General features: G+C 29.3%; 2 protein-coding genes across 2 annotated transcripts; one reads left to right on the top strand and one right to left on the bottom strand.

Annotated features, from left to right (window-relative positions):
* Positions 1–1,589: 1,589 nt before the first annotated feature.
* On the bottom strand, positions 1,590–11,911 carry LOC117234519 (integrator complex subunit 8-like). Its single transcript, XM_033495844.1, has 14 exons — positions 11,689–11,911; positions 11,176–11,593; positions 10,861–11,098; positions 10,550–10,786; positions 10,235–10,480; positions 9,914–10,163; positions 9,416–9,826; positions 9,101–9,355; positions 8,783–9,035; positions 8,600–8,718; positions 8,196–8,545; positions 8,011–8,128; positions 5,222–6,533; positions 1,590–5,140 (listed from the first exon to the last, which is right to left on the bottom strand). Exons 1-14 carry the CDS (start codon positions 11,807–11,809, stop codon positions 4,981–4,983), a joined length of 4,488 nt encoding a protein of 1,495 aa, XP_033351735.1. The 5' UTR covers positions 11,810–11,911; the 3' UTR covers positions 1,590–4,980.
* Positions 11,912–11,966: 55 nt separating this feature from the next.
* Positions 11,967–13,555, top strand: LOC117231710 (protein phosphatase 1 regulatory subunit 42-like). The gene is made up of 6 exons (XM_033490390.1): positions 11,967–12,230; positions 12,294–12,599; positions 12,661–12,895; positions 12,967–13,089; positions 13,154–13,285; positions 13,373–13,555. The coding sequence occupies exons 1-6, from the start codon at positions 12,090–12,092 to the stop codon at positions 13,498–13,500; spliced, it is 1,065 nt and encodes a 354-aa protein (XP_033346281.1). The 5' UTR covers positions 11,967–12,089; the 3' UTR covers positions 13,501–13,555.
* Positions 13,556–14,698: the final 1,143 nt, after the last annotated feature.

Genomic DNA, 14,698 nt, shown 5'->3' with positions numbered 1-14,698 from the left:
CAATTTTACAACCTTCAATAGATGACTCTTGTAGATTTTTGTGAGCTAAACATGAATTTGCAAACCATTTTTTCCCAGAATTCACAGTTTTCAAAAAAATTAATTTTAAAAATGATTACAAATTTTCAGCTTTGGAAATATTTCGTGTTCTTACAGTAGCAACTATCGAATCGCTGTGCACTTTTCCGAATAAAATGATATGTATTGTTATTACATTATAAACATTCAAATGTGTTTAAATAATGATTAAGGAGAAAAGGATACTTAAGACGCACTATTTTTTACTTACGTTTTTCAATTTATTTCAAATTTGAATGTCTGGAAGATAATCTAACCATAGCATACGATAAAGCAGACATTTCTGTTAAGAAAAGCAGCAAGGAAAACTAGAGAATCATGTTTTGATTCCGATGTAAAAATGAAAAAGTTTGACGGAACATGCTGCGGCGGCACTGGTACTCAATGCCGACAGGTAACAGTCGCACACGTTTAGTGGTTCCGTTATGCCGAGCAGCAGGTAAGGCAACTACCAACATTGAGTACCACTATCGCTGCCGCGTGTTTTGTTAAACTGTTTCGCTTTTATATTGGAAACAGTACATAGTTCTTTTTCATGTTTTCCTTAGCAGAAATGTCTGCTTTATCACGTGCTATTTTTAGATTTTCTACTAGATCATTAATTTTTGAAATAAATTAAGAAATATAAGTAAAAATAGTGCGTTTTATATGTCCTTTCTACTTTGATCATAATTTAAACATAATTAAATATTTATAATGTAATAATAATATATATCATTTTATTTGGGAGAGTCCACAGAATCTATTTTGCCCAACAACAACTCGATATATGCTACTTTAAAAGCACAAAACATCTCCGAAGTCGAAAATGTACAATTTTTTTTCAAAATTGTTGTTTTCGAAAATTGTGGATTCTGAAAAAAACGATTTGCAAACTCATGTTTAGCTCATAAAAATCTACAAGAGTTGCCTATTGGAGGTTGCAGAATTAGATCGTGCTAAACAACATTATCAATAATTTAATGACCTTTCCTCTCAAATATGCTACCCCATTCGCATTTGCAGAATGAATACTACATATTTATACATACACATGATTAAAAAATACATACTTCTAATGACAAACAAGCGTAAAATTGTATTTCGCAAGCTTACCAGATTAAAATCATCCATTTAGGTTATTTGTCTTAAACTGGTTGCCTTAATTCAAATAATAGGTTAATACGAGAGTACTGAAATAGAAAATACATAACAATATCCGTTAATACTTTCGAACTATTCTTCCTACGAAAAACAGCGAATCGGATTACACGCTCTTTGTAAACAGACCAATGACTTTCGCGTACGAACTGGCCTATAATAACACTAGTCACTAGTGTAAAAGTCCTGCTCTTCCTTTTCTTATTCAAATCTGAAATATATTTAATTTAATAGTTATCATTTACAAATGTTTCAATCTTTATAAAATTATAATATACAAAAATACAGCGTCGTATAAGAAAATTTGGGGAATAATACAGGGTATAATACGGATTGTGTTGATCGATTATAAGATTAATAAAACTACCGTGTTTTCGTTGCACATAGATACACAGATAGGAAACATTTTTTATTTATACTCGGTAACTGCACAACACAGTAATTACCAGAAATGCAGATACAGTTGCACAAATGAAAATTTTTGAATCGTCGAACGAAGTCTGACTTTGTTTCGAAAGATTGACAGAGGAAACAAGAGTACATTTTTTTTGATAATATTCTAATACGTACGAAGTCTCTCTTGAAGAATTTCATAATTTTAATAACGATAGCAGAGCTGTACGATATCGTAATGTTGATTGCTACAACAAATCAGCATCTGCTGTTACATCATCGAAAGTATGAAGATTTCTATATGTGCGAATGATATCAGTTTCAAGGATAAAGAAATGTATGCAGCTTTAATTATGTTTAGCTATATCTGATCGATATTTCTGTTGATAATCTTTATAATTCTGCAACAGAATTTATTTGATATCGTACTTTCGATCATGATAAATAACTGTGTTTTTTATTATCACGATCATCTTCTGAAATAATATACAATGATACCGACACTCTGAAAGACGTAAAGAAAATATTAAAGAGAAAGCCCGTAGCTATCGGATCTACATGATAAATGTGGAATGGATTTTGTAAATGTTTTTTACAGCTAAAAGAATTTATTTACACTGACTGACATCTAAAATAATCACAAATCTTTTCCAAATCACCAATCATGATAATCTATATAAATTTCTTTCTATAAAACTATTGTATTTTTAAATATATATTTATGCATTTAGGAATCTCATTATAGGCAGTGTACTTTGCACATAATATACGATCAAAATATATGTAAGCACTATTTGACAAACAATACATTTGTTTCACTACACATTGTAGCAAATTTTCATTTCATATTTGTATATTTATTTGAAATATATTGTGTAAAAGATATCCAAGGCACAACTTGGGCGGCACATAATTAAGTATATAAATTGTAGCATGATAATGTTGTTGTTGCAATACTCACTAAGCTCTTATCCAGTTCTGTAAAACTTAGGAATTAGAAAGCAATGTCAGGTGATTTGGAAATAAGATTTGCAATATATGGTGCATCAATTAACAGTAAAAAAATTGAAAACGATACCAACAAAGAATAGAAGCTCTAAATATAGTTATTACATATTAGCTATTCATACATACATATTGCGATAAAGCATTGTGCTCGTTACGAGTGCTACAAGCTCGATATACCTAAAACATTAATTCACATTTCTGTTAACAGGTTTACATTATTTTAAGACATTATCTATACCAATTACAGCGTCGTTTCGATGAAAAATACTTTTCTCTTATTATTATTATCTTTCTTTTTTTCAACTAAATAGGTATTACAGGTGATCACGAAAAAATGGTACGTGGTACGATAAATGTTCCTTTGATTGAATATTTTTATTCGTCGTATTTTTTTTTAAAGCGTTATTGTCATATTTCCTTGTACGATTATGCTTTTAAATTCAAATACATATCTTCATCTTCATTGATTCAATAAAGCAAATACTTTTACCATCGTTGATCACCCATACGTAATTTGCTAAATTTGGTAGCAAACAATCACAGCTAGGTACATCGACAAATAAGTAACAGCAAGCGGCAGTGACTTCTGTTCCAGTTCTCAAGTACTCTCCGTTAAAGTTATATGATCCGTATACTTTCTTCATTCACTTACAATTGAAATATTCGTAAGATATACATAAAAATAATTTGAATTATAATCGTAAGTTTATCAGCAAGCCAGAAGATCATTCGAATATACATTATAGGTATTTCCAATAGTAACATTAAGTTGAGATTTGTGCTTCTTCAGTAATACCTGCGTACCTTAATGTAAAATTAAGATGAGAATCGATGTATATAATAAACGTCTACATCATGAAGCTAATGTTCTGTTATAAATATGTAAAGACACAGACATGAGCGTTGATTGTAATGAAATTTCAATGCATAACACTTTCCATTGATTTAATTTTATTTAATCTCAACTAAGTATTCATATGACCTTCCCAGCTCATTATTGAATGTGTATGTGATATATAATTCTTATGCTCACTATTATAATGTTCTTATAAAATTTGCATGTTATTCAGTAAAATATATAAAACAAGCAATATCTTTTGTAACCGAATATTTTCTAGGTAAATCTTTCTCCATTGGCTTAAGTTCCCTATTAATGATCAACAAAAATAGTTTTCGACATGATTTAAATGAAAGGCATTATATACATACACTTTTGGCACTTTTCAGAATTCAATTCACAGAATTTTCATATGGTTTGTATCAAATGTAATGCCAATTATTTGAATTGCATATAACATCATATAATATTATATTTTTTATATGTACATAAACTTCTGTCAAAGCCTGAAATTTGTAAACACTTCTGAAAAGTGCAAAGCTAACACATAAGTCTTATATTACTCTCAATTCGACAAGTAGTAAGTAGATGACTTTATGTTAGTTGTCACATTAATTTCTTATAAGGCTACATCCAAAGGCTTACATTTCGCGAATATTAGGAAACGTTGCGCAAAAAATATTTTTATATGCATTATCAAAGTTAATATTCCAATATGTCATCAGATACAGTTAACTTTCAAATGTTAACGTGAGATCAGCATCTGATGTTTATATTAAAATATTAATTGTATTACAATTAGTAAAATTGAAATTAATTACACTTAGATTATAATCTTAATAGTAATAAATTTAAATATTCTAAGACTTGTTTAGGCATAAATCAAATGCTTAAGAAGCATGCATATTGTATTCAAAACTATAAATGTTAAAATGTTATTTGATGTAATTCTGAATCATTCTCGTATATTATTATTCAGTAATCGTCTTTTGTTTAATTACAGTTGATTTGCTCTTTAACTACGCATATGTAGATTTCAGTATAAGTCTCGAAACAATTTAATGAAGCATTCGTGATATAGCATTAGGACATATTTTTGTAACAATTTTCCATATAAAATAACGTATTATATATAAGTGTAATTGAATATATTTGAAAAATATGATTCTTCATATATAACACATATTTTTTCTGCTATAATTCTTCTCCTATTTAACAGCCAAAAAATTGTACAGCTTTTACGTGTACACTGTAATCTCCGAAATTTCTTTAATAAGGATCACTTTCAATAATTATGAACTTTCGTAACCCTTTATTTTCATAATCATATTAGCTTCAGTTTACTCACATGAGAAAAATCTCATTAGGCAGTTTTTCATTTACCACTTTCTCTGATACTTTCATAAATCTCTTACAATAACTAGTTAAAATATTATATGATGATATTAAAAACTGTTCTTGAATCATCAGATTTTCCTACAGTTCACTATTTTCTCCCTTTGCTATTAGATTTGATGCACAAATTATGATACAGAACTTATAGCATTATGAGGAGAACCCATTTGTGTTAACACTTTATCTAACCACTGTAAGGGTCCATGTAAATGTGCTTCAATCCAACAAGGAGTAGATGTAACATCTTGTCTGTGATACTCAGCACCCCATCCTTTAACGAATGACATTCTGCAACAAATATATATTTATTGCAACTTACATATTGCTGCTTATGCTACTTAACATTAATTTTTAAATCCTACATTTTACCTTATAGTGCACATCTTTGTTAATTCATAAACTGCTTCAAAACCATGATTAACGCTTTGTGAAAGTAACTGGGCAAACTCTTGATTATTAAATATTTTCAATGAACATCCTGGTGGAATCTTACAAACAGTACTAGGATGAAATCCATGATGATGATTACAATTTCTAGATTGTACAAATATAGCAGAGTCAGAGAGACATTCTGCATAAACTTCGCCACCTACATAATATAAATGTACTCCTTTGCCTATATGTCTTCTTGTATTTTCAATAGTAGAATTACGATTTACATTGGACAATTGTCCAAGACAAAAGCGATCAGAATTGTTGCTTGGATTTGTAAAACCATCCACAATAACAGAGTGAGAATGACAATGAAAAACTTCACCCACTCTACAATTTAATTCGTAATATGCAATGGAGGCCCAATAAGGTGGTTCCTGATAACATACTGGAGCTACTTCAGCTGATCCACTTGTATCCATTGCTACTGGATCAGGTGGTGGTGATTGTCCAGGTTGTGAACCATCTTCAGGTGGAGAATATGCTGGAGGAGGAGTTTCTGGTAGCCCATTAGTACCATATGGACTTTGTGGATTTGGTGATGTTGTGCTTCCTGGACTGGGAACAGATCCAACAGAAGACATAGGTGATGTTGGATTTACACCACCAGTAGATCCAGCATTAAATCCACTAGAGGAGTAGGACACATTATGTGGCATTGTTGGTTCTGCTATTTGTTGAAATGGTAACAATGAATGTCCAGGAGCATATTCTGAATGTCTAGGAACTAATACAGGTGGGAGCACTGGACTCTCCACTCTTTTATAGTGGTAAGGATTGATGCAAACTTCTTTTTGTTTAGCAGAAAAAGGGTACTGACATAACTCTAATGGTTTTAATTCATGATGTGACTGCAAATCTGGCCATCTCCATACTCTACAATAAATTACATGTGGCAAACCTTTACGATGTGAAACTTGCAATCTACCATCTAAACTTCTTGGAATTGTTACACATTTACTAGGTGTGCCTGGACAGCTCAAAGCACGTTCTAATTCTTCTATTGCACCCTTCCGTTTTTTTAATTTTTTTACTAATGAATCAACTGCTTTTTCTGCCCATTTTTCTTCTTCATCACCCTGTTTCCAACCAAGTAACTTTTTTACAGCAGGACTAGTAAATGAAAACAAACTGTTCAATGAAGACATGGGTCCAGAACTTGATGATCCTTCTTCATCGTCCATGTTAAAAATACTGTAATATGTAAACTGTATGTATGAATTTTTTATAGCTTCCGTTTTGTAGCAACCTGTAATTTAATATCATTTTATCAATTTTCATATTTATTCAAAATTTTCTGATGTCGTTTACAGAAGTATTTGTTTTCAATACATTTTATTTTTTAAATTAATATTCTGTATATCAGAAAGATATTGCGGCATTTTTAAGGTCCACTTAATTCATACTAAAGAAATGTTAACGCTGGTTAAATGAAAAAATAAATATTACGTTAGATGTGAGGTTAGACATGTAAGGAATCTGGTATACAGAATACACAAAATATAAAACGAAATAATATGATATTAAATATCGCAAATATAAAGAATGTGCATCAAAAAAATATAAAATAACTAATAATAAATTACATATATATATATGTATATATATATACTCACGCAGAACTTGCTTAGCGATCCAGCATTGTTTTTACTACAATCTCCCACTCCTGTTACTACATTCTTGACGCCAACCTCTCGCCATCACAATCAAATAAAAATATCTATGAATTTATCGATTTTCACCTTGAGTTTATCGTATTCTTAATGACAACAATTCTACGAACACGATAAATATCTGAGCAAATTTTCTTGTAATACAGTACAGCCACTCGTAACGTACATAATATTTCTCTCTCTTTTTCTCTTCCACTACAACTTTTCTCTGTCTTCCAATCTCTATCTTTTTCACTCCTTTTCGTGGTAGAATGAGGGTATTTGCAATAAGCAATAGTACCGAGAACTTTCAGAATTTTAGGAAGAACTCACTAACTTTTACACGTACTCACCAAAATCAGATAGCCAGAGATTATTACAACGTAGAAAAGTACACAAAAAGTAACTGATTTCGTTCGTATCTTACATATAGTTTTAATTATAAATATTTATCATAGAAAGAACGAAATGTCGTATAACAGTATTATGGCGTTGCAAGAACATCATGGCGCCTTGTTTACGAAGGCAGTTCTATGAGAATTGTGTTTTAACAATGTTATGCACGTCACCTACAATTTGTTAAATTGCTCTATTTATTATAATCTTTCATCCGAAGCTAACTCTTTTTGCACACTTCATTTCCAACATATAAACATAATTTATGTATACGTTTACGTACAGCAATAATATGCACTCATCGCACTACGCAACGACAATGTATTCAACGATAAGGGCTGATCGTAGATGACTCATATGAAAAAGATGATATGCTATAAAGTGTTAAAAACTCTTTATTATAATAAACAAATAATCACTTATATTTTAAAAAATATTTTTTCGTGATGTTAATTTAACAAAATATTTCATGTAATAAAATAATTCTATCAATTCCGTGTTTCATTAGATCGATTAGAGTAAAAAACAAAAAGCTGTGATTGGTACGAGTTGAACGCGGTAAAGGAGGGAGATTTGATCGTTTTAATTATTAATTCAGACTATAAATATAAAAATCGTTATATTTAAATTGTATAAAGTTATTATATAGTCATACAAAATTTTATATACATTTTTATTAATAAACATACTGTTTTGCTAATGCTCTTAAAAATTTCGCTTTCCGAATGTTCGCTGCTTCCCTTTGTATTTCTTCATTATTATTAGAATTCAATTCCAATAAACCAATTACTTTAATCTTAAAATATAATTAAATTATAAATATATATATACATATTTAAAATAAATTATATATAATTACTAACCGCTAATTGTTTTCTATGATGTTCACCACGTTTTGTATGTAAATGAATGAGATACTCAAGTATTGTAGTATCCCAAATACAATGATAGTACGCGTCCATAGCGTCTGCTGGTGCGCAACTTTTTTGATCGCTGGCTGCCATTTTAAAAGCTAAAGTATAATCTACTTCCTCCAAAAATTGACACAGTACAGCAGCCTGGGTATAACATTGTAAATGAGCACAACATTTAATCATACGCCTATAAACGAGATCATCAATCTGTGATCTTGGTACTGGTTGACTGAACAAATCACTGGCTACCATAATAGCTTCTAAATAATATTTTATTGCACTTTCATAGTATCCTAAAACTAAAAATATTATATTTTATTTAGTTTTGAAATTAATCCTTTTTTCATACATACCAAAATTAAGGTCTCCCATCAATCTCAACCAAGGAACATTACTTGGATAATATTTCAAAGCTTGTGTTAGTAATTGAAACAGCAATTCTCCAATACTTCTAATATTATAGGAATTAGCGCTGCAAAATAACATTTATGTATTATTATAAAACATTATACATTTTGTGTTATGTGAAAACTTACTTTGGTACACCAGCAGGCCAAAGAGGAAGATATTGTGTATGTAATTCAAGACCAGATTCATCACGTAAAACATTTCGCAAACGTGCTAATAATGAAATAACAACAGTAAGAACCATAGGTTCGCGTAATCTATTAAGTGTTCCTCCAATGCTAGCAATAACATCTCTTGAAGCACTACCAGTACTTGTTCCACTATTGCCACTGTTGCTTCGTTTCTGTGGTTGATCTCTACTTGGTCCAAAGGCAGTCAATACTAAAGATATAATTTCATATTATATTTTAATGCAGAAATTTTTATTTGGCACTCTGAAAACTAACCCATATCCCATGCTTCTCTTGGAAATTTCCTTCCACCTTTGTATTTAACAATATCTTGACAAACGCTACTGATGGCTGCTGCAAACTCTGAGTAACTCCAACGTTTCTCTAAACTTGTTAAATAATCCCACTCAGTCATATTTAAGAGAAAAACAGTGCAATATTCAATAATTTCTTGTCTTGGTATAACTTGATCTGTTGCTTGTAATGCTCCAAGACATTGTTTACATCTTGTGACTAAAGTTTGCGTATCACCTACAAAATTTTTGTTTAATTATCTAAATCATAATAGATTATGAAATCAAATGTACATACATATACCCGTTGCCGGCCATAAGTGAAGACATCTCCAAATTTCTACAAGAAGGCATTCCCAGTTTACTAATTTACACAATTTAAATATTAATGTGTTTCCACTTTGTGAATGTTGCTGTACTTCTTTCTCCAATACATTTAATATCTCAATTGCCCCTTCAAAATCTTTAGACATTACTAATTCCCTACTTTTTGCTAACAATACATATGAATAATCTTGAAGGAATCCTCTGGGAAGAGACATTACAACACTTTGTAATGGTATAGGTAGTTCCCAACAACTATTTACATTCCATAATGGTTTCATTCGATGTTTACCATCTAAATGTATCAATATTTCGTGAATTTCATTAGTATCATATGACTGTATTAATCTTTGTTCTAATTCAAATATTTCTATCCTTGAGCTTTCTGTAATTTAAATAATTTATTATTACGATAACACTTAATAACCAATATTTTATGCTATATAATTAATACTTATGCACATATACTGACGAGTATATGTTATTAGCGGAATACCCCAATCATTTTTCAATAATAAATCCGGTATTTCAAGTTCTTCAACAGTGGCTGATTTTCTGATTTCTTCTAATTCTTCCTCGTTAAATAATGTCATATACAATGGATCACTGAGTATTTTAGAAGCAAACCTATAAATATTAGTGGTATGTACGAAATAAAGAAGATAGCGAGAAATACGTTTTTTGTCTGTATCAGTAGCTTGTTCCAAAACATTTCCAAGAGCCTAAAAAAGTTTTCATGTAATATGGACAATAAAATAACAAATAATTTAAAACAATAGAGAAATTACCTTACCGAAAGAAATATATCCATTCCTTTGCTTCCAGCTGCTTGTATTTCTGTTATATAATCACCAAGAATTATACTACCATCTACAATTTTTCTAACTAAATTTAAACATTGAATTTGGAGCAAAAGATCGCGAGCTACTACAAGTTTTCTATTAACAGATCCTCCTTGCACATCGAGTTCCAAATTATCTCTATAAACTTGAGGAATTTCTCTTGTAATGTTATCTGTTTGTAAAATTTGCAATATATTCTGAAACAAATAACCATTATTAACATCTTATATAGAATTCAATTTCTTATATTATGTTCAGATACATACAGTATATTGATCTTTAATTGATGCTTGCAATTGTTGGGTAAGACTGGAAGTAACTCCTTCTATAGGTACTTCGCATGCTAAGGAACAACCATCTAAATATTCTTTTTGAACTTTACAATATAACCTTCCTTCTGAATTATCGAAATTGTAAAATAATTCTTTGGCTTGTATAATGTGACGCTTTGCTTCTTGGTATTCTTCTTTTAACAAATGAAATCTTGCCAGATCGTAATGTATCTAAACATGTTACAATAAATAATAAAATACAAGAAATATTACATAACAATAGTAAACATATAAACATGTCATACCTGGCATTTAAATTCTTCTAAATTTATAGAATACATATTCTCCCAATTTTGTTTAATCTCTGTGCTATCTTCAGATAGCATTTGGAAAGTATCAAAGGATAACATTTTTGGATTTATATCTTTACTTTCAAGAACATTATTTAGAACGGTTATACTATTAGACACTTGAGTTTCTAATTTTCTAATTATGTCATCTACTACCCCAGGTGGTACATAGGTTGATTCTTGTATACCTGGACTGTTATATATAGTAAATTAAGAAAGAAGTTATGCACAAGATATTACAATTAATCACGTGAATATTTAAAGTCTTACATATGAAGAAATTGTTGCTTTGACTGTTTGTTATTTAAGGCTCTATAAAGAATTGCTCTTATATGCCATCTATGGTATAAAACAATCGTAAATAGAAGTTGATCAGAAATTGGATGCATTACAAATTCAGGTATAGTTGGTATTTCAACTGTTAAATCTGATGTTATATAAAGAAGGTCTTGGAGTAGCGTTAACTGTATTGGTAATGGTAATTTTTTTTCTAATATATCCAAATCCCATTTTAAATGAGCTGCTACTTTCAAAGAAAGAATTTTCAAAGCAAGATTTCTGTGACTCCATTTAACTGCGGTGTTAGGTTTTGTATCATTCATTTCTGTATCAACAATTTTCACTTCATTTTCCTTTTGTTCTGAATTTATTGTCATAAACTTGATAATTAAATCCGTCGCTGAAGGATCTAGAATAATTTTATGACAGTGTGATTAGCATAATAATTTTATTAATTACTTTATTCTATTTGCATCAAATAATTGAGGTTAGATCGTCATTTACCGGGAGAAGGTTTGGATAAATGTTGTTGTAATAAAGATGGATTTAATAAAAATTCAAACCAAAGAATCGTATCAGGAGATATAGGCACAGTGCCTGGTCTCAATAAATCCACATCCATCATCGCATTATTTTCAACTTAGACAAACATTTAAGGCCGGAGAAGTAATTTTCATATGTATCTGTGTCTTCATCAAAGATTCAAGTTCATCTTCTACCATTTAAAGCTTAGTTTGAAAATGATTGTAGGTGTCGCTAAAATAAAGAGTAGTCAGTTCATGAAGAAATACATAGATGTCACGTTTAAAAGGCGCGTCATTCCAACAAATGTTTGATCAATTACGACTAAACCACTCAATTTTTTATATATTTACGCTTATTATATTTGATAAAATTTTACAATCATGGTGCGATTAACCGCCGAATATATCGAGAGAAAATGTTCACAAATGCAATTAAGTAAATCTCTTAGCAAGAAAGTAAAAAAGGACGAATTATATACTCTAACTCATTTACGCATGAACAATATGTTTATCAGTAGCATCGTAAGTTAATTTTGTTAAAATAATAACGAAGTATAATCTATACATATAATCATATTGTTTTAGGGTAATTTTGTTAATTATAGGAATCTTAAAGTAATATATTTACAAAATAATAATATTTCGAAAATAGAGAATTTGCACTTTGCATCTAACTTGACGCATTTATATTTGCAACATAACACAATAAGTAAAATAGAAAATTTAAATTTTCTTGAGAAATTGCAAACACTTTATTTAGGATATAACAAAATACTGGTAGTGGAGGGTCTTGAATGTTTAAAAAATTTAACTATTTTGCAAGTAGAAAATCAAAAGTTATCTGTTGGAGAATCATTATGCTTTGATCCACGGAGTGTACTCACTTTATCTGTAAGTTTGAATTGATTATTGTCTTTTAATTCTCTATTCTTACTTATACAATATTTTTTAGCGTTGTTTGAAAGTACTCAACATTTCGGGTAATAAAATGGCATCTTTGAAAAGCATTAAAGAATTGCATAAATTAGAAGTTTTAGACGCGACAAATAATTGTATTGATGATATCAACGATTTAACAGAAAGTATAAGTGTTTTGACTTCTTTAATAGATCTATCTTTACAAGGCAATCCTGTAACTCAATATTATAGGTGCAAAGAAAATCTTATCGCAAATAATGACACAATAAGTATGTTAGTTTATTTGGATTTCTTCTTCTTACCATTTACATTTTGCTCTCTAAATAATGCTAACTTACAGAAACTCTTGACGGAAAAATGGTTACAGATGTATGTAAATGTTTCATGAAAAGATTTAAGATAAATAAACATCTTTATCACACAAAGAAATTATTGAATACTACACTAGATGAAGATATTACAAGTATGATTATTGACAATTTTTTCATAACAAACATAAACTTTTAATGAATATCTTCATATTACAGGTTCGTTAAATTTACCGCCTTCATTAAAAGAATCAATATCCAGGGCGATATTTCAACATCCTGATGCAAAATTGTCTACTACATCTGCGATGAATAAAACACAATCATATATATTTCCATCATGGAAAATAGGTAACTTGATACAAAAAGCTATTTAAATAATTTTTAATACATGTAAAAATGTTATTAATATTTAATAAACTTTTATAATTATATTAGGTATAAATATTGTAAAGAATGGTCATGTTACCACAAAACCATTTTGGGGTAATGTAATTAAGACTAAGAGCTTTCCTAGTGTACAACCTTTGTTAAACAGTGAAATTATTAAATTGCCACCTATTTGAATCTAGGAACATATTAATGACAATACACTGCATACAAGAAAACAAACTTTTTGAATGAGAGGTATTCTTCTTGTTTATTAATATGTTTTTTTAGAAAATTATTTATAATTCATTGTATATTTCTCATTTGCATTAAATTTTTTTATAATTATGTATTAAATAATTTCTATATGAACCATTAATTATTGCCTGCATGCTGGAAAGTCGTGTATGAGATAAAAATAAAATCTATGATCAAATCGCGTTGAAAAAAAGTGTATGGCAAATTATCTTAAAAAGCTGGAGGCAAACTAATTACAATTATTTTGTACAACTTTCTAGCACTAAGGCGACATTTATATTATATGTGCATTAACATAACATTTTCATAACTAAAATAAAGTACATTGAAATTCATGCGTGTCAAACAATAATACAATTTAATAATAACAAAACGTGCATAGTTAAACAGTTATGACGTTCTTACACATAAAATACTATTATATAATTATATTATATAGCTATAATATTAAGTATATAATATTATAATCATCGTGTTATCACTAAATGAACCACAGAAGTATTAAAGTACAAAATACTATTAACTACATTTGTACACTGCTTGAAGATTTGTATCTTATCTTTATAGCTTAACTTTGTGAGTAACAACTGAAACACAAGAAGCACATGAATTGAATGTAATGAAAAACCTCTTCAAGCAGAGCTAATATAAAATTGCTATAAATATATAATAATAATACGAATAAACGAATAAATAAGTTTTAAATGACACAGGCTTTTATAATACATATTTGTTAGTCACTATAAGCATGGAATGTTAGATACAATAAAAACAAATATATAAATTATGGAATTACATGGTGTAAAAGGTACAAGTAGGAAATCAATTTCTTCTTCAACATAATTTTACTGCCTTTTATAATATCGAGACATAAAACTCGATTTACGAAATTTCTAAAACTGCTCATAAATAAAAAAATAAGAACTAATATACTTGTTGAGCATATTTGAAATATAAACTAATACTATGAAGTAAAATGAGATTACGATCAATATATTTTATAAAATTTGAACAATTCATTAGCTGTCAGCGTATAACAGAATGTGACACATAAGACGAAATGCAATTCGCACGTAGATGGTCTATGATTATCCTTTGTTCTATAGAAATTTTAATGTTTTTTATTTATACGTATAA

Source organism: Bombus vosnesenskii, unplaced genomic scaffold, assembly GCF_011952255.1.
Source record: "Bombus vosnesenskii isolate JDL3184/JDL3185 unplaced genomic scaffold, Bvos_JDL3184-5_v1.1 scf7180000013263, whole genome shotgun sequence".
Classification (NCBI taxonomy): domain Eukaryota; kingdom Metazoa; phylum Arthropoda; class Insecta; order Hymenoptera; family Apidae; genus Bombus; species Bombus vosnesenskii.
Note: the sequence above shows the minus strand (reverse complement) of the source record. Positions and strands in the feature narration are given on the sequence as shown.